At 46.4% G+C, this 24,847-nt stretch overlaps 1 protein-coding gene across 1 annotated transcript in view; it reads right to left on the minus strand.

Annotated features, from left to right (window-relative positions):
- Positions 1–718: 718 nt before the first annotated feature.
- The window catches only part of PLPP3 (phospholipid phosphatase 3), a 91,519-nt gene continuing 67,390 nt past the window's right edge, over positions 719–24,847 (minus strand). Inside the window, exons 5-6 of the mRNA XM_055403978.2 lie at positions 16,821–16,997; positions 719–2,666 (exon numbers count right to left, since the gene is read on the minus strand). Coding sequence (XP_055259953.2) covers positions 2,541–2,666; positions 16,821–16,997 — 303 coding nt within the window. The 3' untranslated portion in view covers positions 719–2,540. The remainder of the gene's footprint in view (positions 2,667–16,820; positions 16,998–24,847) is intronic.

Consider the following 24,847-nt stretch of genomic DNA (forward strand, 5'->3'; position numbering starts at 1 on the left):
TCATCTTTGCATTCCTTCCTATTCCTTATTTCTCAAAATCAGAACTCCTGGAAGGATCAAAAGCGACAAACAGGCTGCAGTGCCTGGCACACTGGTGCTTAAACGATGTTAGTGTCCAGCTTCCCCTCCTCTTCCAGGTTGGGGAAACACAGAGAGGAAAGTGAGTGAGTGAAAGCTACTCAGTTGTATCCAGCTCTTTGTGATCCCATGGACTCCTCTGTCTATGGAATTCTCCAGGCAAAAATACTGGAGTGGTTAGCTGTTCCCTTCTCCAGGGGATCAGAGAGGAAAAGCAGGAGCCAAATGCCATTCTTAGCAGTGCACCCTCCTGCCTCTGATGTCGCTGGCTGTGTAAAGGATTGCTTCAGTGAACTCCCTAAGCACAACTTATCGACAGCCTGCTCCTTATCTGCCTTTGGGGGACCCACAACTCCCCCCTCCCTGGGGAAACCCCCCTTTAGAATACAAAAGCTCTTTAGAAGAGGAGAGCTCTCTGAGAGGAGAACAGGACCAGAGCATCACTCTGCAAACAGGCTCTTGGAGATGAAAGAGCTCAGGGCATCAGTATCTATACCACAGCCGCTATATTTTCCCTGGGAGAGACTCCCACAGTGGTGGCCTGTGGGGGAGGGGAGCCCCTGGAGGAGTACAGCCTCCTCCCAGCTCCCTAACCACTGAGACCAACCCCCCGCAACCATTCCAAGTCTCCAGCTCCCTCTTTAGTTGTTATGAGCTTTTATTTAAAAAGCACATTTAATACAAGTATAGTTTCGCAGATACAAGTTTTCACTTTGTATTCTACAAAAGTCTTTGAATATTATTCTCTTTACAAAATGGAACCTTACAAAAATACTGGCAATTTAATGTTTTTATACAGTTTTCTCTAGTTGCAGTTATTTCTTTCATTGTAAAAACATCTACCACAGAACTACGGTATTTTAGTTGATATTAAAAAAAAATTAACTCCATGCTTTTTTAAGCAGCTAATGTAAATAACACAGGTCGAGACACAGTTTATAATCATAGTGGATATAGCTAAAATTGTTTCAGAAATAATATTTTACATAGTTAACTTTTAATGTTTTATACATTATTTATATAATATTTATATATAAAAATCATAGCTTGCTATAAGTTGAAATGAAAGGACGGCTTCTGTAGTAAGGCTGTGCATGTGGCTGACCCATGTGGCTACATTTAGCCCTTTGAAAGGTGTGCATCCGAGATCTGAAAGCATTTCTTCCTTCCTCCTTTCCTCAAAGGTTCAGTAGAAGTGGTCCCTGACTGCTGCCTCAAGTGGGACCTTGCTTGGAAGGACACTTATGGAGAGAGGATGAGGAAACTCTACGGAGATTTAACCCACGTGTTCTGCCCAGCAGAACCTACCAAGAACTGCCCTAGAGATCAACCCCAAGACAATAGTGCTTTACACAGCTTAGCAAGAGCGGCTCCTCCAGAGACCCTGCCCCCGTCAACTCGGTTATCTGGAAGGGCCGCCTCTGGGATGTGAGACCGTCTGCTACTCTGGCTCATTCAGACTGTGAGTAGCCAAAGGGTTGCTTCATTTTTCATTCTGCCCCCTTCGTTCCTCCATCTCTTGCATGGAAGGCTGCTTTCCATCAGCTGATGGCAGACCACATCTGTGCTTGTCTCTGGGCCCTCAGAGGCCATCCCGGTGGGCACCCAGCAAGGGTTTCCAGGGAGAAAGCAGTAGCCGAAGCTAATCATCACTACTTGAGTGTGCCGGTGCCCGGGTGATTGCTGTACACAACATCAGCATCCTGTAATTGGCATTTCAGCATCACAGGATGGTGCGTCAAGAGAAGACACAGGAGGGCCTGGACCCTCCAGCTCTTCCAAAATTGTGCTATTTGTGAAATTCACTCATCCACAAATAGTCACCTAATCACTATAAGTGAGGGACTGTGGTTGCTGGCCTATGGGCTGAGGAAGTAAGTGATGAGGCCTCATGACTGGGAATCTGGATTCAGGATTTGATCGCTGGACTGAGCAAACCTGCTCTTTCCTTATATTTAAAAGCAAAAACAAACAAACAAATAAGGTTCCTGAACCAAAGTCACAGTAGAGAATCGAGTGGTGTGGACAGAGACACAAGAGTGGAGCCCCCAATGGCTAGTTTGTTGATTCAGTGCTATTTCTGGCATCATGTGCTACAAGGTGAATGTGAGCTTTCCCAACAGGCCTGGGATTCCTCAGGCCACAAAGGTGACCAGCAGACTCTACTCAGATCATCTTAGTGTTTGTTCCAGAACAAGCCCGTGTTCACTAGAACATGAACACTTAAACCAATCGCATATCCAGGATTCCCGCACTTGCTGTTAGTTTGGTGTTGTTTCCATATAGGTGAACGCTACCTATTTTGGAAGGCCACAAGGTAAGACTTTTTTTTTTTTTCCTTTTTAAAAATCAGTCGGGCAAAAAGTTTTTCCCTACATTCTACTGTCTGATGAGATTGGAGAGCAGCAAAAACTTGCTGTCAGCAGTCATTTTCCAAAAACAGCTCAGGAGGTGGCTGGCACCTACACCATGTTGTGGTGATTGTTCCTGTCCATAATGTCCACAGGTGAAAGGATGTCCTTCCTGATGGCAGAAGGAGGCAGGGAGAGTGCTGTCTTGGTCTTGAAGAGGTCAGACACGAAGAAAACCTAGAAGCGTAAAATCAGAGATCCCAATCAGTCATTAACATTTGGGCCTTGGGGACAGGCAAAGGAAAGATCCTCGGAGTGTGGACTTTAGGAAAAGGGGCCCCCAAACTTTGAATAGGGAAGGACCGCGAAGACGATGGGCTTCCCCAAAGGCTCAGCAGGTAAAGAATCTGCCTGCAATGCAGGAGACACAGGAGACGTGGGTTGGATCCCTGAGTCAGGACAATTCCCTGGAGGAGGAAGTGGCAACCCATTCCAGTATTCTTGCCTGAAAAATCCCATGCACAGAGGAGTCTAGGGGGCTACAGTCCAAAGGGTTGCAAAGAGTCGGACTGGACTGAGCGACTAAACACACAACAACATGGAGACCACAGAGTCCAATTCTTATTGCACAGAGAGGGAAACTGAGGCCCAGAGAAGGGTAGTGACAGGCCCAAAGTTGCACAGCCAGGGTAGCAGCAGACCTCATATCCATGGGCTCTCAGTCCAGTGCTCCCTATCTACATGCCCCACTTCCTTATTTCTCAAGGTAAATGAATAGCAGTGAAAGATAAGTTCTCAAACAAAGGAAGCATTAGTCACCGTCATTAGTCCTCAATACTTTCCCTTTCCTCACAAAGGAATCTAGGGTGTAACCAAAAGAGATCAGCCAATATGAATTCCTATCAGCAGCCACTGGAGCAAGGAAGCAGTCATGATCACTTTTTCCTGAAAGCCCAGTGATGTCAACAAGCTGATGGAGGTCAAGAAGCCAGGGTCTCTTGGCTGAAAGAGTCAGCAACTAACCCAGAGGAAAGGTCAATGAAAACTCTCCTATCACTCATTCCCAACCTCCTTCCTCCTTCTGAGCATATGACCTCACTGAGTCGTCTTAGAATCATTGAGAAACATTTACTGAGTGCTTACTCACAAGTGTATAAGGATGGCTCAGGCAGAGTTTCTGCCTCAATTAGCTTATGATGAAAGATTCAAGAACTTGCTCAGTTACCCAAGTAAGAGAAATTTATGCTTTGTATTAGGTGGGAAAATAAATACACAGATCCCCATTTGAGCAAGTTAGCAACAGGGGTTTGTACTAAGTAACTGTAAGAGGCAGCTGTCAGTCATGTAATTTAATAGGAAACATATGGCTGGGTTTCAAAATGGGGACTAAAACACTTCAAAGTTCCTATGTCTAACAGCTTTCTGGATGGAAGAGCCTGTCCTGCAGATGGTAATGCACTCATTAAGAAGGACAGCCCTGTGACTTCATTCTGGACACATTACAGGCAAAAAAAAAAAAAAAAAATGAAATTCTTAGTAAGACTGCACCAACACCAAGGCTCTAACAGCCAGAGCCTGGCCACGGAAGGGGCTTGTATCCTTTGCTGAACCAATTTCCACAGTGTTCTCTCTAGTGATACAGACATCAGCAAAATGCAACCAAAATTACTGGGGATGCTGGTTATCACTGGACGCTGGTTACCCTGGGAGAACTCGGTGACTAGAAGGCCAAAGGAAAACAGTGGCTTACTAGCCACCACAAAATCCTTTGGACCTTTTGAGTTTTTGTACCCATTTCATAGATGACATACTTAAACATTTTATTATTATTCCTTTGTTGAAAAAAAAAAAAAGAAGGGCCAGGCAAGTTCTTAAGTTATAAGAAAGTAAAATTAAAAAAGAAAGTGAAATATTAGTCAAAAAATGGAACATTTGAAAACATTTACAGTCTGAGTGGAATTGAATGGACCCTTTGCAAAGGAAAAAATTAAACCTTTTGTCTCATTTTCTAAGGAGGTGTGAACAGTGAGAACCGTGGCACAGGAAGGTTTGTCTCGTAGCCAGGGACAAGTTGAGACTCAGGAGAGAAAAGGTCTGTTTAGTCCTGCCAGGAGGCCCGAGGCTGCCCTGCCTGGGAACTCTTTACCAACAAGTGGGGAAGGGGGTTTTCAGAAGCCTCAGTATAAGGAAATCTGAACAAACACAAAGTTAAATGTAGAGATCAGTAAAACTTTTCAACTCTTTTCTGACAGGTGTAGAACCTATGTCCTCATCTCTACCTGGAAATTACCTTCTCCTTCCTCCTTTGCTCTGTCCCCAAGGAAGAGGTTTCAGTCAGTCCCTCCACCGCTGGCTCTCAATTCCACTTCCTCTAGCCCAGCAGCGAGCCCCACCAAATGAAGGCTCTTCCTGATCTCATTTCTTAGAGATCTTTCTCCCAGCCTGCATGCCATCTACTGAGGGCAAAGAGAGCAGAGGACACCCTCAAACAAACATCCCTCCCTTCAAGACCCTGACACCACCTCTGTCTACTGGCTGATCTCCCAATTTAATTTCCTGAGCTCACACCCAATACATATTAAGAGTTTCCGTTTCCTAACTGTGAGATAAGAATGAAATGAAGGTTAAAGGCGACAATGTACTTGATAAGAATTCTAAACCTGTGTCTGGCACATAGTTCAATAAAAGGTGTACCTTGTCTGGGAACCAAAGTCATGTCTGGGCCTAGAGTAAGCCACACGCTCATGTGTCTGCAAAACTTTGCTCATCAGCCTTTCTTCTGATGGGAGGCTTCTTAAGGATGGAGTCCAATCCCGATCATCCTGCATCACCTACACACTTTGTATTGAACCTTGCACATACTAGGAGCTTATAAAATGTTTGGTGTCAAAATTCTACACGTCATTCTACTGGAAGCAGGCACTCTGGCCTTGGACCTTCTCACCATGTAGAACTCTTAAAGACCTCAGGGAGATCAAATCCTCCCACACCAACTGCACACAGCCCCACAGCAAGATGAAAAGTAGATGCTGGTCCAGTAGGATCCCCCCGTAAGCTATATTTCACCTTCCGCGTGGCTTGAAGTTACACAAACACTTTTTGGGGATCATGAAACATGATCCTGTTGAGACTCAAACAGGGCTCTGTCTTCTTCATGCTTGAACAGCAGAACACAAAAGGGACTAAAAAGACTGAAAACTTTCTGTCCTGGAGCAGTTCTATTTTCCACAGAAGATGATTTCCACCTAGAAAGAAAACCCAGAAGCCTAGGCTGTGAAGGGTCTGTACAAATTAGGTGACTACCCCAGGTGTGTGGGACAAACCCCCTCCCAGCCCATAGCCCACTGCACAGAACTTCTCTGCCATGGGAAAGAACCAGCAGACAACAGTCTCAGCAAACACAAAATCGACGTGTGAAGCACCACTAGAGTTCTAAGATCTCTCGCCTTGAGCATATGCTTTCAATTCCTATTCTCCTCTTTTCTGCATTTCATAAATTGCCTGTTTGAAAAGCACAATCAGTAAACACTTATTGAACATCTGCTCTGTTCCAAGCCCTGAGATGATAAAGATAATTATACAGAAGACAGAATTCTTTGTCCTCTAAGAGCTCACAGGTCAATGAGGGAGAGATCCAGGTAAATAGAGCAATACAATAGCATGGTTTAGGATTATGATAGAGGGAAGCCAGGGTGTTAAAGCAGTACGGAGAACACAGCATCTAACCCAGGATGAAGGGGAGGGAAGAGGGCCTGAGAAAGCTTCCCCCAAAGGAGGTCTATTTGAGCTTAGCTTTGAAGGATAAGTAGGAGGGAGCCAGGTGGTGAATGCCAGGAATGTTGTTCTAGGCAAAAGGAGTAGCACATGCAAAGGGAGTGAGGGAGCCCAGCAAGTCCAGGAGCTACGGGAAGCTCAGTGTGGGGAGGGCCGAGAGGTGAGGGGGGACGGAGAGGGGCCAGATCTTGAGAAGGAGTATGACACAGGCTGAGGAGCCACGGTCAAGGCTGAAGCAGGAAAGCAGCATGGTGGGGAGACCTGCATTAAGATCACGATTATCTGAGAAGAAGGCATCAGAAAGGGAGCTGGGCGCCTGAAGGCAGGGATACTGCTCAGGACACTGTTCCAGAAGAGGAGACGATGAGTCCGGTGCAACCATCACGCAGTGAAGACAAAGAAGACGAGACGGGTTTTTGAAAGATTGAGGCCAGACTGCGGTTGAGAGAACTGTGCGTATGTATGTGGGTGGATGTGTGTGCAGGGGGACCTATGTTTCTCTTTCTAGTCTTGTTTTCAACTCTAGAAATCTTGCACTTATTCCCATCAAAACGCTGTTTGGGTAACTATCCTGGGGGGCGGTGGGGAATTATAGTTCTGCTTTCCTCTGCCTTCTAATATTCTGGCTCCCTCTGACACTGGCTTAGAGATATGGTTCTGACCTCCTGAGTCAGAAAGGATCTGTAATCTGAGGGTATGGTGATCTGATTCAGGCAAGCATGCAGGAGGATGTAGTCCTTCCATCCAGAGCAAGGCTACACACAAACACAACAGTGCCAGGCTGGAGGAATCCCACTGGAGGTGATGAGATGAGAAATGTACAGGAGTCCCCTTATATAAATGGTGACTCTTATTACTGTGCCAATGGGTCTCCCACTGCCATCCTACACATGCAGCATCGGTGACAGGCTTTGCTCTTGGGAGAAGGGAAAACTTGTCTTCAAATCCAAGTTCCGCCTCTTTCAGCAAAATACCTAAATGAGGGATACAATACCTCAGGCTTACTTAAGGAATACATGGTGTCACAAAAGGCACAAGTGGAGCTTGAGAACAAACAGCCATGATCACCGGCTTGTGTATTCAGTGCCTGCCCACATCCAGTCACCTCTCTTCCCCAGCCTCTTGGGTAGAAAGAAAAGAAACAAGAGAAGGAAGTAGAAACAAGAAAAATTAGAGGGAAATAGAAATGATCGAGAATATGAATGAATAAGTGAAAGCCTGTATCGATTTAAGTCAGACACGAAGACCATGTGAAATGGGAGTTTTCCATAGGACACATAGGATCTGCTCTCTAAGTCTAATAATTCCTGGGGCTTTTGGAGGGAATGAGTCAGCCAATCAAAATGAAAGATGCTTCCAGTGACGTGTTGCCAGCATTCACCAGCTCTGATATGCCACTCCGCAGAGCACACAGCCCAGCCCAGCTGAGGGGTTGCCTGCCTAGACCTCACCAAGCTCCAGATGATCAGATGGGCTGCTAGGCCTGCCATTCAATGGCTTGTGTGTCTTAGACATCTTGTAATCTCTTTGACAGCAACTCCCCTATCTACACACTGGGGCTCCATGAGCCCTTCCTTGAGCTGCTCTTACCTGTTCTCTTCAGTACCCATACTGAACTTTTAATGACCTTCCATCTAAGTATGAGGCCTAGACTTTAGTGCAGATGCTGTGCTTTAAATGTGATGCCATGATTTCCCTTTAGACAACAAGCTACTCAAGGAAATGAACTGTGCTCAGAGCCCAGTATGCGTAACCCTCAGTAAATCTAGTCCACTCACTCCCCTCATGAGGCTAGAAACCATGGACTGTCCCTGTTGCATACCCCCATGCCTTGGTCTTGGGATATCCTTCGAGCATCCTGCTCTACCATAATAAACAATCTCACCGATTACAGAATAATTTTCCTTGCCTTGGGTCTTGGCTCACCCTCACACCTTAAGTCCGCCTGCCAATGCAGGACATGGTTTGATCCCTGGGCCCGGAAGTTCCCCCAGAGGAGGAAATGGCAACCCATTCCAGTACTCTTGTTTGGAAAATTCCATGGACAGAGGAGTCTAATGGGCTAGAGTCCATGGGGTCGCAAAAGACAGACACGACTGAGTGACTGAGCACACATGCAAAGAAAAGTCATCTTTTGACTAAATAGGAGTTACTTTATTACAATAATTATTTTCTGACCTTAATAAGGTCAGTATTCGTGACTGTTTGGCCCTGGGAACTTACCAGTGTCCATACTGAGTAATTTCCTTGTGTATCTGAGTGGGAACTTGATGAGGTAGAAAGAGTGTCACACAAGAAGTCAGGCTACAGGATCTAGTCCCCAAATTGCTACTGCTGTGTGATCCAGGCCAATGCACACTCTTGTCTAGGCTTGCACTTGTGCAAGACGAAGAGGTTTGTGATTTCAGATGATGGGTCTGCCCTTCATTCGTGTGCTATGACTATTTAAAAATCTACCTTCGTATGGTTTCTATAAGGCTTAAATGGAAGGATCCATGTAAAAATGCTTCATACCTATGAAAGGCTCTTCAAATCCTCAGTCATCGTCCTTCATGACCATCATCAATACTGAGGGTCATGAAGGAAGTTAGTCCCATGAAAAGAAGGAGGGTTTGGAGCAGCAGAGGAAAGTCATGGGCAATTCTGAAGGAGAACAGGCATCTGAACCCTGTAAAGAGCCTCACAGGAGGGCACTTCTCAGTTAATATGGAGGAGGGTAGCTGGTAAGGAGGACCCAGAGAGCTGACACTCGGTCACTAGGATGCTAGATCCAGCATCAGCCAGAGTTCAGGAACATGGTACCTAAGAATTATAGAGACTGGAGGAAGCAGGAGACCACTTCCAGAAATCCCACCTTTTGAAGTTGAAAGGGTAAAGGAGGCTACTATAACTGACTTCTCCCAAGCATCCCACATGTTCCGTCGTTCTGAAATGTTTAGGGTCACAAGTCATGCCATATACACATCCATCCCCATGTCTTTGTTTTATTCCTCCTACATGAAATGCCCTTCCTTTAGTATCTCAGAGAAAATACCCATACATTGCTCAATATTCTCCTACTGTAGGAATTCTTTCCAGACTTCCATCACCTTCAAGAAAAAGGAGTGCTCCCCTTCTCGTGGACCCACTGTCCCCAGGAGAGGAGCCCATCCTAATGGCTCTGCCCGTCTACTGCACTTGGGTGCTTCATGTCCTTCCCACTAGAGCAGTGTTTTTCAAACTGCACAGTCCAAGTCATTAATAAGTCATGACATCAATTTATTAGGTGGTCACTACCAGCATTTTAAAGGTTAGATTTAAAACATGAGACTGTGTCACCTACAGTAAGTGTAAGTCTTACTTTGTGAAATATTTTAGTTATGTGTCAGTGCCTCTATTAGGCTTCCCAGGTGGCTCAGTGATAAAGAGTCTGCCTGCCAATGCAGGAGAGAGACGTGGGTTCAATCCCTGGGTCAGGAAGATCCCCTGAAGTAGGGAATGGCTACCCACTCCAGTATTCTTGTCCAGAAAATTCCATGGACAGAGGAGCCTGGTGGACTACAGTCCATGGGGTTGCAAATAGTCGGGCACACAACTGAGCAAGCATGCACAGTTGCCTCTGATGGGTTATGAATGCATGGTGTATTTCTTATTATGGACTGTGGTTGGGAACCCACTGAACCATAAGCTCTTTAAGGACCAATTCTTTTCAGCTTGTGAATATTTAAAACGAAGCATCATACTTAACATGGAATACACATTCAGTCAATGAGCTGCATGTGCCAGCATGACAGATCTTTAATTCACTGACTCCTCAATCCAAAGATGAGGTTGTGTGTTAAGATGTATCATCCCCACCTGGTGGGATGGGAAGAGGCAGCTGAGAGGAAATAACTTGGCCAATATATCTAACTAAGTGGTGGGAATACAATTCCCCCCTTCTGAGTCGGCCTTGCATCCATCCCATTCATCTCAGCTGGGGAATAAGAAAGGAGATTTTATCTTAAGGAAAAACCTGAATGAACATGTTAACCAACCCAATAGAATGACGCTGCAAACTGTCATTATCTATTGAGGGGCAGAGTTTACCTCTGCCTCTGCTTTCTTCTCTCTCTCACACCTATGTTCCTGTCACCCCTGCCCATCTGAGAATGGGGACCCAGAGTGGCGAGGTCATCCCAGAGCTTCTGGACAAACAGCAAGGCTTTTGCAGGGTCAGAGAGATTCAGGAGACTATTTCATCCATTCCCTGTGCCTGGGCAGCAATGGAACAAATCCAGTGGAAACAGACGGAAATCTCCCGGTACAGAAGGAGATCATCCCACAAATTCATGGCACAGATTGCACATGGTTGGGGGTTCCTAGTTTAATCTTTTAAGGTAAGATCAGGAGAGTCGGGATCTGGTTCCTACTCTGCCACCATATGTCCTTAGGTGTCTCCCACTCTCTCTGCACCCCAGTTTCCTCTTGGGGGGCTGTCATCGCCGAACGCTTCTTCCGTTCACATCCTCGTTTGTCTCCTCCCTCAAGGTCACCTCTCTGGGGCAGAGACAAAGAACACCCTCGCCCTTCCCTGCATCCTGGAGGAAGACTGCAGCACACAAAAGAGCGACGGCTGGCTGAGCCACGCCCCCCGCGAGAGGAAGACCAGGAAAGACTCCGCCGCGTGTTTATGAAATTCACGAGCAGCTGCTTCCTCTGCCGCACCGCAGCAATGGCGGCCTGGCCCTGCCCTGACCCCTCCCAGTGCCCCGTAATTTGCCATCTGTTGGAGGGTCAGGGAGGAGGTGGCCAGATAGGCAAGTTGTCACCAGACAGGAAATGAACCCACTGGCTGTCGCTTCATCCGGGTCCCTGGGTTACTCCAAGGCTGGGAATGCTGAGCCCAGCTGTAGAGTTCAAATCTTGGGAGGGGTGACTTTGTGTGTGTCTATGTGTATGTGTGTGTGTGACACAGAGAGAGAGAGGGGACAGTGAGCATGTGCCTGTGTTTGCCTTGGCCTGTCTGTGTATTCGTGGTTCTGAGAGCTGGTGACAGAAAGAGGACGGATGACTGTCTGTGTACAACTGGGTCTGACCATGTGCCTCTGTGCCATGCACCTGCATCCACATGTATGAAGGTGTACATCAGTGTGCCTGCCCTTCAGACCCCATGTGAGTGTGTCTCCATATTGAGTCCATGATACTGTGTAGGTTTTTTGTCTGTGCTGGGCACCATTGCCTCCCTCCTCTGGAAAGAGTTCAACTACCAAGCAGTGGGAGAGGGAACCCTCTCCTGTTGGGCATGTGATTTTTGTCTAGACACGTCTTTTTCCTGTGACAGAACTTACTCTCAAGACCCAGGTCAAAGTGCTTGGCTGTCACAGCCTATTGCCCAAGGCTCTGCAGTGGCTGAGCCAACAATCTGGAGTGATGCGTTGTAACCCTTGGGGAATTAAAGATACGTTGTGGTCCCCAATAGAGGCCACCTACATGGACATTACAGAGAGATGGTTCTGTCTGAGAAGGCATGTGTGCTCAGTTGTGTCCAACTCTGTGACCCCATGGACTGCAGCCCCTCAGGATCCTTTGTCCATGAAATTTTCTAGGCATGAATACTGGAGTGGGTTGCCATGGCCATTTTCCAGGGGATCTTCCCGACCCATGGATAGAACTCGCATCTCCTGTGTCTCCTGCACTGGCAGGTGGATTCTTTACCATTGAGCCACCTGGGAAGCCCTGAGAAGGCAAATCCAGCTCAGTTACTACAAAGCCCAAAGTTGACTGAGCCTCGGAATCTCTGTGGGAGAAGGTCATGGAGCTAAAGGGCTTCCCAGATCAATTCACAGATGAGGAAACTAGGCTCAGGGAGGAAGTATCTTGCCGAAAGTCACAAGCTAACATCACTCATCCTTTAACCAGTGCTTATCAAGCAGCTATTGTGTATCAGCCACAGCACTAGGCACTGAGAATGAACAACCAAGGGTTAAGCCATGGATTCTGCCACCAAGGTACCCGTAAGGCTACTTGGGGAGACAGACATTTGAACAATTAGGACAGAGCCAGGCTGAATGTCATAGTGGAAAACATTCAAGGGGCCATGGCACCATTAGAAGAAAGTTGAGCAACTGTCTTCAGAAAAGACAGAAGAGAAGATGTGGCAAACTAAACAATGCCACCCACAACGATGCCCAGGTCCCTAATCCCCAGGACCTGCGAATATGTTACATTACATGGCAAAATGGACTTTGCAGATGTGACTAAGTTAAGGATATCAAGATGGGAAGATGATCCTATATTATCCAGGTGGGCCCAATGTAATCACAGGGGCCCTCAAAAGAGGAAGGCAGGAGAGTTAGAAACACAGAAGACGTGCTGATGGGATCAGAGGCCAGAGAGTCTGAAAGAGAGATGAAGATGCTACGCTGCTGGTTATGAAGATGGAGGAAGTGACCACAAGCCAAAGAATGCAGGCAGCCTCTGGAAGCTGGAAATGTCAAGCAATCATTGGTATTTGAGACTCTCCCCCAGATCTTCCAGAAGGAACGCAGCTCTGCAACATGTCAATTTTAGCCCAGTGAGATGCATTCTGGAATTCAGAACTCAAGAACTCTAAGAAAATTAATCTGTGTTGTTCTAAGTTACTAAGTTTGTGACAATTTGTTAGAGCAGCAATATGGGAAAGTAACACAGGTTTCATCAACGATGGAGTGAAACTGAAACTGTGTTCCACCAAAAGGGGACAGCTGTCTAAGACAGGAGCTCAGGGTGCTGAAAAATCTGTTTCAAGTGCTGTGCCTGGAGGTGAAGGGGTGCGAGAGGAGTGGGAAATGAGGCCTTACAAGAGGCTGGGATCTTCAGAGCTGGCCCTGCTGAACTGCTTGGAGTAGACCCTCTACCTTCTACCCTTTCTCTGTGTGACTTCATCCTTCCTAGTCCGTTTCCTCATCTCTTTAGTGAGGACAGTGAAGGGTGTAGGGTTTTCTGGGCACTGGAGATGATCAGGGTAAAGTGCTTAACATAATAGCTGCACATGAGCTTTCCAAGCATGTTAGCAAATGTAATGCCCTTGTCGCTGGGGGTGCATTGAAGCTTGGCTCAGGAGACTATTGGTAAGGTTGGAAAATGGCTTATACATTCTTTGGCCCCATGTGAAGTGGCCTTATACCTTATTGGGCTGCCTCTTCTTGGTCCCCCTAACCAATCTCAGGTGATGGCCCTGTGTCAAGATCCATTCAAATCAGCCACATTCATGGGTAAGAAGAGAAGATGGCTTTGCCTGGGATATGGCTGGGCAGCCTTGTTTCTTGGGACCAAATTCTGCTATGAGACACAGCAGGGTAGAGACCATAGGCTCTTGCCTAGGCTACAAGCTACCTTGTACAACTCCAAGAAAGCATCTGATAAGAGGCACGGCAAAACCTGTAAGGCAGACGCCTTTCATCCACCTTCCTGTCCCCTCTTCTTAGTTCCCCAGACCCATCTCCAGCTCATCCTGGTGTCCTGAGTTTTGTTTCTGTCTTCCTCATACTTCTTATGATGGAAAATGACACACTGCCTTCTTTTCCCCCAGTTGAGGATTCAAAAGCTCCTAGGCTGACCCCACACTGTGCTCTGGCCTCTTTGAGTAGCTTACATGAAATGACTCACTCGGTGCTGGAATCCTGAGCCAGTTAGGACCACGGGCTCCTGAGGACTAAGCTGGGAGTCGGGCACTGGAAGAATGATAAATATTGAGTCCCTACCCTCGTGTGTTCAGAGCTAAGTGGGACAGGGAAAAATGCTTATAACACTGTTCTAAGCCATCTTTACACTGTAAAATAGGCTAACAAACTGAGAGCAGCAACTGGAGCAGCCTAAAGGCTTGGGAAGGCCCCTGACACCCTTTAATTCTGGACTGGAAGCAGCTGTGTACGCTGGCTATTTTGGCTCAGGTGACCATGCCTCCTTGCCAATCCCAGAGGGCACAGCTTTGAGCATCCCCAGGAGCTCTTATCTTGGATGACCTGAGTCATCTCTCTGAGTCTCAGTTACCTCATCTGTAAAATGGCTATAGTCTCCAGTGGCTTCATGTGAAGCCATTGGCTCTTTTTAAGGCCGATGAGTAAAGAATCTAGAACAGAGCCAACACAGATTAGGTGCTTGACAAACGCTCGGACCAAATTCCTATCCAGTGCTCCAGCCTGCCAGAGCCAAACAGGATAAAAGTCAGACCCCTCATTTCCCTTCTCGAAAATAAACCCTGGTCCTCCCATACACTTTGTCCCATTGTGCATAGTACAACGTGCTCTATAAAAGGCAGGAAGGCTATCAAGGACCCCCACCCCTGATCTTTCAATTTTTTTAATTGGGGGTGCAGGAGATTTTAATTAGGGCAGTGGCGCCAAAAAGGAAACACCACAGCAGACCCCCGTGGGCCGGCCTCCTGCCTAGAGTGAAGCTCAGACAGCACGGTCAGCAGAGGGTTACCCTGTCATGCAAACACCCATCCCCCGCTGTCACTTCACATTAAAGGGCCAGGCTGCAGAGAACAAGCTGCCCAGTGAAAGCTGCTCTCATTAACAATGTGCTCCCCCAATTTCTCTCCCTTCTGGCCTTGACTGGAAAAAAAAAAATACTTAAGAAAGTAAAGAATAAAGCCCGCAAAACAGCCAGTGCCTAGGCTAGGGTTCCCAGGCCAAGGCTGGCTGGCAGCTCAGATGCTCCTTTCTCCATGGTGCCCACTCTGATTGCCCCAACTCCATGCCCCTCTTCTCGCCTTGTATGCCTGCTAAAGTGTCCTGGCCAGTCCCCATGATGGCCCCTTGTCCTACTATAGTTCCTGTGCCTGGCCTGGCTAATGAGCAACTGAACTGGGATTGCCCTGAAAGCAAGGACTGTGCCTTATCCATCCCCCTGCCTTCAAGAGAATGTTCTCAAGAAAAAGTGGATCAACTCACGGATCCTAGCTTTGTTGATTACACACCCATTCACTTAGTCTGAGCTAGCATCCCTGAGAGGTGTTGGTGACATAAGGAGAATAACGCATATATTGACTAGGGTCCCTGTCCGGGAGGAACGGTCTAAAGGGAGACACATGTTCACAGTGTCAACACAGAGTGATGAATTTAGGACACAAGGTGGTTAGTGCAGGGAGATAACAGGCTTCAGCCAGGCTGAGTGCCCAGGAATGGACCACGGGCTAGTCTAGATCTCTCTACCTCATGATTCTTACCGGGAATGAACAAGGGTTAAAACTAACAACACGACCTGCACGTGTAGTACTCGAACACCCAGCCAGTACTCTGTTCTAGAACTCCTGCTGGACCGGGGTAAGTACCCCCTGGTACAGACCAGGAAAACATGGTGTCAGAGGAGGTGCTCAGTCATGTTGGCTGAATAAGCCCCTCAAAGCTTCCAGCACAAAATTTAATGTTGTAGATTTTTTTTTTAAGTTTCTCTTTTTAACTCTTAAAAATAACTTGTTGCAAGCAAGAAAAGCAGAGATACCTGAAGACACAGAGGCTCAGAGGTAGAATGCCTCACCCCACCCTCCCCAAGAGTCAGGGAGGAGATATGTGAAGGGGTAATTCTGCCATTGGGGGCAAATCAGAATGTGATCCATTCAAGACCATTCTCCAGGAAGCTCTGTGGTTTGATGTGCAAAGCCCTCAGGCCAGGAGAGAGCTGAGCCTTCGCCAAGCTCTCTCTTACCCAGCCAACACCTAGTCAAGGGTCTGACTAAGTCCAGTAAAGGTGTCGGTGGTGATGTGGTTTAGCCGCTAAGTCATGTCCAACTCTTGAGACCCCATGGACTGTAGCCTGCCAGGCTCCTCTGTCCATGGGATTCTCCAGGCAAGAATACTGGAGTGGGTTGCCATTTCCTTCTCCAGGGGATCTTCCTAACCCAGGAATCAAACCCAGGTCTCCTGCATTGCAGGCAGGTTCTTTACTGACTGAGCTCCAAGGGAAGCCCAAGGTCACAGTAGGAAGGGTAACAGTTTTCAAGAAACTGGGAAGTACCTCTGGATAGTAAGGGATCACCAAAGCAGCATGTGAGCAACAGATGAGTCAGAGACGTAGACTCTTGACATGTGACTGGGGACAAGTTTCTTCCCCTCCTGAACCCTAAATGCCCTCACGAATGGAATAAGTGAGTAGGATACTATCTAAGATATCTCGCAATTGCAACTATGAGCCTAACCCTTCTGGAGAAGAGGATTTATAGAGTCTGCTGGATTAAAACTTCCATGGGGACTTCCCTGGAAGTCCACAGGTTAAGACTCCATGTTTCCAATGTAGGGGGCATAAGATCCCCCTTATGTTGGGGAGATAAGATCCCATATGCCTGGAGGTGAAAAAATCCTATGCCTGTGGCAATAGTTATAGAACTCTATAAATATACCAAAAATCATTGAATTATGCAAGTAAAGTAAGTGAATTGTATGGTAGGTAAATTATAACTCAAAAAATTTTTTTAAATAAAATAAAACTTCCAGGTTGAAAAGAAGCAGGAATTTTCCTCAGTTCATTGAAGAGGTCTTGGGGCAGGGTGGCTCCCTGGACACCAGGCAGAGAAGAGGATTGAGAGTACCCCGGCTCTGGTCACTGAACCAAAAACATTTAATGAGCAAGTTGTTCAGGGCCCTGCTCATGTGCTGAGGACCAGAGGCTACTTACTATGCAGCAGGCCACCAGGGCTCCTTGAGCAAATCCTGCCAGGACATCGCTGGGATGGTGCTTGTGGTCAGACACGCGGGACAGTCCTGTGTAAAAGGCCATCATGATCAGCGTGAACTGCAGAAGGGGCCGGAGCAGGCGGGCCCCTCGCCAAGTGAAGCGGGCCTGCAGGTACAGCTGGAGGGAGGAAACAGAAAGAACAGACCCTGAGTGACTGGCCACTCATCTGCATTCTAATCCCAGGTCAATTCCCATGCATGGATCATCTGCAAGAAAGAGCATTCAAATTGGACTTCACCTCAAACCCATTTTTTTTTTTTTTAACTTAAGCCTTAGTTCCTCTACTAAAAACTAGCAAAGAGAATTGAAGAAAAAATTCAAGAGAATGGCCTTAGCACACTGCCTGACATTCCATAAATGGGAGTTTCCTTTTCTCAATCAAATACTAACCAGGGTTCATAACGGTTTCTTTTTTATATTCAATGACGACTCATTCAATGCATTTGAGTTTTCCTAGAGATTATGGCTATATAATTCCTTTACTTCCCACCTCTCAGAAGCATCGTGGAAACTCATGCATGCTGATCAGGGGAGGTTATTATGTCAGTCACAAGGCAATGCTTCCGATTCAAATGAAAGCAACTCTAACAAAGAACAAATTTCTAAGTCACCACCTGGAACTATGGGTTTTGTATCACAACATAAGGAAACATAAACCAACCAGACAATGCAAGAGATCTTTCAAACAGAGGTTGACAGACTGGACTGGGTGGGGCAGAAGAGTAACCTGAAGGAAAATGGAAGAAAAAAGCCACTCTGGCCGAGGCAAAGAAGTTGCAATGACGTCAACGGGGTATTGTCCCTTGAAGTTATCTTGCTGCAGTTTCCGTTCTAACCTCTGGGCACAACCTACTTCTCAGGTTCCTGTGGGAACTTGGGAAATGAAGGGGAAGAGGCAAGAGGACGAAGGGGAACTTCCGACACAAATCAAAGCCAGGCACTTGGAGACCAGAGAAAGGGGAAGAGCACGGAGGGGTGGGGCGGCAGCCTAAAGATAGACCCGGGGCAGCAGCAAGGGGGTGATTCTGCCCTTCCTGAGACAGACGGACCCCTTCCTCTGGGTGGTCAGGAAAGACAAGCCAGCAGCCAACCTGAGAGACAGAAGAGTGGAAGATTCCAGAGTCATCCTTGCCCATGTACAAAGAATGCCTAACACTGACTCCTCAACTACTTGGAAGGCAATATCAAAACACTCACACCTGGAAAACAGCAGGCAACTTTATAATCATTATGAAATTACATAAATATATTTTGGGGAAATCTAAGAACAACAGATAAAAAATTTAAAAGGACAATGCACTGATGTTGTTGGCTGCTAAGCAAGTGATAAAAACCAGTCATTTTTCAAATATTAAAAATACCCCATTAAATATCAAAAAGAAGTAAAGCAATTATATGCCAATCTAAAAAACAAAAAAAAATAATCTAAAAGAAGAGGTAAAATCATCATAATAGCCCAGATGATGATACAAGTAGAAATTAGCTCACCAAGTAATTAGTTCACCTGCATAGAGCCAGGATGAAACAAAGGACACGGAGGACAGTTTGAATAGAGAGAATCTTTATTTTTAAGAACACTCATTTATAAGAACCCTCAACTATAAACTCAAAAGATAATATGTAAATTTTATCAGATTCTTAGGAATATCCTAAAAAGGTTTAGAGAAAAAACTTTAAAATATTATTATAAAATTAACTTAAAGGTCAAATAAATAAATACACACACACACACACACACACACAAATAGATCAATACATAAACCAGCACTGTGCTAAGTGCTAAGCACACAGAAATGAGAAGTTATCATTCCTCCCCTATGAGGGGCAACAAATGAAATATATTAAATATAGATGAGTATATGAAAATAGGTTTAAGTGCACTTATGGATTTTATAGAAACTATGAAAGAAGCTGGGGAACCAGGGTCAGTTACTAAGGGGTAGGCATACTTGATTTGAATCCTAAAGATCCGTAAGTATTTGCTGTGATTCATGGGGTCGCAAAGAGTCAGACGCGACTGAGCGACTGAACTGAACTGAAGGGGATGTGTTGAGAAGTGTGTATCCCAGGCAGCTCAGTGGCTTAGAAGCCAACAGTCAGAGCTGCAAAGAACTTCTGGAAGTTCAGTAATAACAGAAAAGCGTATATGCGACCAGTGGGGGGTGTGGGGATGGCAGGGTGTGAGACACAGGGCTACAGAGGCAAGCAGGGACAATTCATGAAGCGGGTTGCATGTCAAAGGAATGTGGCCTCTATTTAGGTCAGTCTTTCTTTCCCAAACCATACTTCATGGAACATTCCAAAGGTCTTTTTAAAAAAAGGTTGCTAAATACTAAATCCTTATTTTTATCACTTATAAGACATTATTTTTATAGAGTATCTACCTATTGAATCCCAACTGGGAAATATTACTGTTGGCCATGGTGAAAAAATCAAATTATTTTTAAGTAAGAAACTCAGTACCCCCAAAAAATAATATGCAGGTCAAAGGCCATTCCCTCATTTCTAGTGAAATAACCCAACAAACAGCAGATTCTGCAATCATGAGTCAAAGGAATCTCTTCCTTTTGAGAGTGAGAATGGGAATGATATTAGTAGCCCCAACTCAGCCTGGTCCTTAAGACAATGGCAAGTTCAGGGAAGAAGGACTAGTCCATATGCAGTGTGACCACCATGGTCCAGCCTTCCTCCAGCCAGTCTTGGCAAGGAACAGGGATGAAGCGGGTAGCTGAAATGGCACAGGTTTTCATCCGATAAACCTCACTGAGCCTCACTTTTCTCCCATGTAAAATAAACCTAACAACTACCTTTTAGGCTGTAACACAGATTGGTGATAAATGCCTGGCACCACTTACTGCTCAAAGAAACAGATGATTTCACTCTCTAACCACTTTTCTTTTCCTTAATTTGGACCTGATAACCTCAAGATTTTCTCATTTCTCTCAACTTAAAAATCTACAGGTCCTCAGAAAATGATTATTCAAAATCTTTCAAGTCTCCCTGCCCCCCTCCATGTAGCCTTTAAGTCACCAGCCCTGGAGATGTAGGTGGCCGGAGGAAGGGCAGGTTTCCCAACTGGACGAGGCACACATCTCCCCATCCACCGACTCAGATACTGAAGGCTAGAGCTTAATACAAGAAAAGAATAAATATGTGAGAGGAGCTTGAGGAGGGAGGAAGAGACGTGTTGTCAGAATAGCTTCAAGAAGGGAGTGCTTAGGAAGGAGGAGGGGCCACCATGGGGCTAGAATCCCTTTGGGAGGCAGTCTCAGGTGGGCAGTCGGTAGAGAATCTGCCTGTCAGTGCTGGAGACATTGGTTCGATCCCTGGGTCAGGAAGATCCCCTTGGGAAGGAAATGGCAGCCCACTCCAGTATTATTGCCTGGAAAATTTCTTGAACAGAGGAACCTTGTGGGCTACAGTCCCTGGGATTGCAAAGAGTTGGACATGACTGAGCATACACACACACACACACACAGAGACATGGAATTAGTGGGCAAATGGAAGGAAGCTTGTTCCCCTACATCCACTGATAACTAGTACCTTTACTGAGAAATGTCTCGAGATCTCAGGATCAAGCCTGGTGTCCACAGCCAGGGCACAGCAGTAATCAAGTGAACTCTGGGGTGAGATTACCCTGATTCCTGGAGAAGGAAATGGCAACTCACTCCAGTTTTCTTGTCTAAGAAATGCCAAGGACAAAGGAGCCTGGCGGGCTACAATCCATGGGGTCAGAAAAGAGTCAGACATGACTTAGCATCTAAACAGGCCCCTATTTCAGTCCCTTACTAACTTCTCTAAGCCTCAGTCTCCTTCTCCGTGAAACAGGAAGGACAGGATCTTCCTCTCAGGGTTGCCAGCATCAAATGAGACATCACAGGACCCTGCCTGGCAGAAGACAGGGACTGAAGGCACTCTTTAGAAATCAACACCACCCATTCGCCTTGATAGATGAGACTGACTCAAATGACTGTAGTTGATTTCACCAAAATAAGTGAATCACTAAAGTAAAAGATTGTGCAATGACCTTTAGCCCAGTGACTACTTCAGAAATGAGAAGTCAGCTGAGGGCATCAGGCTTTGAGGTTGATCAAAGAATCTGATAACACCCTCTACCCGACCCCAATCTAAGCACCGAATGGATTGGATTTTGCCAGTTTAGAGCCCAGTTCATACGAGACATTCACTCCAGGGCCAGAGGCTCAGGCCCCCTCAGAATCCGTGAGTACATTCTGGAGCACCCTGCTCCTTTGGAACTTCAACCTGGGAATGCTATGTAGGTCAGGAGGCTCCATACTCCATAGGGGCAGGTAGCCCTTATCCAGGAGACGGAGTCAAACATACCGGTCACAAGGATGTAATGCCCTGTTATGGGCCAAAGAGCAGGGAGCCTTTCCGAGAATCAAAACTCCTGCCTCCTGAAAAGGGTGGTTTAGAAAGAGGTGAGCAGAACTGGACAAAACCAGAAAGCCTAAATCAGCCTGACCTCTCCCGGGGGTCAGCAACCCCAAGATCCTGAGCTCTCTGTCTTTATTTCCCCAATAGTGTGAAGGCCTCTGGGCTCAGAGAACCCACTTCCTGGGCATCAGCGCGATGCCACAGAAAATGCCTAACTTGCAATCAGAACAACCGGATTTGAATCTTTTTTTTTTTGCTACATACCAGCTGTCTGACCTGGACAAAGCACTCCGCTTCTCTGAATTTCTGCTTTCCCATATGTAACATAAGGCGATTTTTTTTTCTCATTTAAAAAAAATGTTGTAAGCATCAATTCTGTCCAAAATTGTGAAAGACAGACATGAATAAAACAAATTCCTTCACACACACACAAAAGAATATAATCTTTCCATCTTTTTCTGGGACTAACATTGTTCTTCCAATTGCTAAAATAAAACTGCTGATTGTAGATATGGAAACTATAGTAGAAAAGTATATATCTGCCCCAGACCCCAACGTACAGGAAAGTCCCCAGCACACAGAACTCACTCCAGAAATGGAGCTGTCTACTTTCTGGTCCGAGCTTCAAAACTGTGGTCCTGTGGAATTCCAACAAAACCTCCTTAGAAAAGTCTGGCTGAGTTCAAGCTGGCTCGGGGCTGAACCAGCAAGTCAGACCTGGGTGAGTCTCACTGGTTCTTGCTAAATCATTTGTGTTCCATTACATGATTTGCATACGGGTGGAACAGGTCTGTACTGTCCTCTGGCTTCATTTCCATTGCTCTTGGGAGCTCTCTGCTAAGAGTGAGAAGGAGGCTTTTGTCCTTCTCTGTCCCTGCCCACCCTCTTCCTGGAAGTCTGTCTAGATCTCTGACATCCACAGGGAGAAACTTTCTCCCTTCTCCCATCTCCTCCATAACTCACATTTGACTCTGGGTCACAGAGCTGGCGAGTCTACATGGTACAGAACTGGGAAGTTATTCAACTGCATTCAGGACAAAGAGCAGTTTTTAGTTGACTTTTCTCTTCCTTGAGAAGGAAAGAGGTCTTGCTTTCTGTCACTATCAGGGGGAGAAAAAGAAACTACCAGTTTGCTCCACATTTAGACACTGAGCAAGGGGCCTTAAATTACATTCCCTACAATTGTTACAACCATCCTGGTAGGCAGACACCACTGTGCCCATTTTACAGTTGAAGAGATCAAGGCCAAAAGAGGCCATGCCACCTGTTCAAGGTAACAATGGATCATGATTGACACTGAGTAAGATCTGCCTCTTTTAGGTCCATGCCCTAACCACAGAACCACCTGGCTTTCCTTAGGGAATGAGTGCTCTGCAAGCCAAGTGTTGGTCTTTTGTATTGGATTCTTGTCTCTGGAGAAGCAATCTGAGGGGGCTACACAGGTGTCATGGACTAAAGGACAACCTGAATGGGACATTTCGAACTTCAGGCTCCTCTAATTCACCTGTCACACCTTTTAAGTGTGCATGTCTGAAAACACAGATGTATAGCTTTTGTAAGAGTTAGAGTAGAGGAGTCTCTGACCTGATCTTAAGTTCAGCAGAGCCTGTGAACTGACTCAGCGTGCCTCAGAGCCCTCTCCTCTGACCTCCAAACCCTCAGTTCACCCCAATCAGAGAACTCAGCCAGCTGCTTTGCAACTATTTACTTTTCAAGCTTTCCTCACAAAATGTGATCTCTCTTGGTGTCCCCAGGTGTTGGCACAGAACATGTAATCAGAAAATGCTGGATGGATGGATGAAGCAGAGAGGAAGAAGAGGAAAAACATCTGGTCCAGTGGTTTCTTTATTCCCCTGTGGAAACAACAATCTTGTTCCTGGCAGGGGTTTCACCAGACACTCCCAGGATCTGTGGGCATGTCTCGTGGACATACCAGACCCCACTGGTCTGGGATTCTAAACATGTTGAACAAAACCTCAATGACTAACAACCACAGGATGGAGAACATGGCTGTCAGAGCATAGCCACTTCCCTGTTTCCTTGGTACCCGACAAACCCTCTGACACATCAACAATTCTCACGGGCACCACAGTGAAGAGCCCACAGGTAAACACTTCAGAAGCAGCAAAGTCCTTCCCTACATCACAGAGGCCCTTCATGATCTATAAATCAGTGATGAGGAGGTGAACAAAATTTTGATTGGAATGGAAAGCAGCATGGCCTGGCAGTGTCAGAAGATACAAGACTCATCCACCCACCCATTCATCTAACATTCACTGCATACTTAACTGTCAGGCGCTACTCGGGCCCATTCGCTCATTCATTCATCAAGCACGCGTTGCACTCTTAATTGTCAGACAGTGTTTGGGGACATGAGAGACCGCAATAAATCAAGAGACAAAACCTCTACTCCACGAAGCTTGTAATACATCTAGTGGAGATACACAAAGGCTGTTTCAGATGGTGAGAAACTTGGTGGGGGGCGGGGAATAAGGCTGCAAAGGAAGCTAGGGAGCATAAGATGGGGCAGACAGGAAAGGCTTCTGTGATAAAGTGTCCCGAGGAAGCAGACGGGCAAGGTGCAGATTCCTGGGAGAGGAACTCAGCAGTCCAGGAAAGGCCTCACTCGAACTTGCTGCTGCCTGATCCAAGCAACAGAAGGAGGAGCTAGGGCTGATGCTCACAGGGTCTTCTCAGCTCTCAGTGTACCCTCCATGGTCTGCTTCCTATCAGCCATCAAAGCCATGCTCAACTAAACATGTGCGACCCCATACCACCAGTCCCATATCCTTCTAACCTCCCACCATCAAGAGACTACCCTACTGGACACCCTCTTTGGCTTCTACCCACCTCTGCAGTTTAGCGAGGGTGTCACAATTCTGAGTTTCCATAATAACCTATACACCCCTGTCCCTCCTGCACCATGGACCAGCCTATTGTCATTGTCCATTTGCTCCTCCAGACTGAACTCCCTGAGGGCCATGACCATGCCCTGACCATCACTATGTTCCCACCTCTAGCATGGGGCTTGCATGTGTGTATGCTAAGTTGCTTCAGTCACGTCTGACTCTTTGTGACCCCATGAACTGTAGCCCCACCAGGCTTCTCTGTCCACTGGATTCTCCAGGCAAGAATACTGGAGTGGGTTGCTATTTCCTCCTCTAGGGAACCTTTCTGACCCAGGGATCAAACCTGCATCTCTTATGTTTCCTGAATTGGCAGGCTGGTTCTTTACCACTAGCTCCACCTGGGAAGCAATTCCTCACTAAACTGGTGCTGAATGATGAATGTTGAAAGCATAGGTGAGTTCCTTGAGGGCAGGGCCCAGGGCTGATTAATCTAGTAGCCCCAGAAGGCAGCAGCGTGCCTGGTACAACAGAGGTAACTCCAGATATGCTATGTGAATTGGTGCCCCCCTCCATCCTCTAACCATGTTGGCATTTTATCCAGACAGCCAGGTCATCCTCAATCCCTGACCATGGAGGTCCAGGGCCAATCCAGATGTGGTCCTCTGGAGTTTAGACCAGGGCTCAAGGGTAGGGAGCACTGTTTAGGTTTATATATGCTGT

The sequence above is a fragment of the Moschus berezovskii genome, chromosome 4 (assembly GCF_049115385.1).
Source record: "Moschus berezovskii isolate FMDL1 chromosome 4, NW_MosBer_1.0, whole genome shotgun sequence".
In the NCBI taxonomy this organism is placed as follows: domain Eukaryota; kingdom Metazoa; phylum Chordata; class Mammalia; order Artiodactyla; family Moschidae; genus Moschus; species Moschus berezovskii.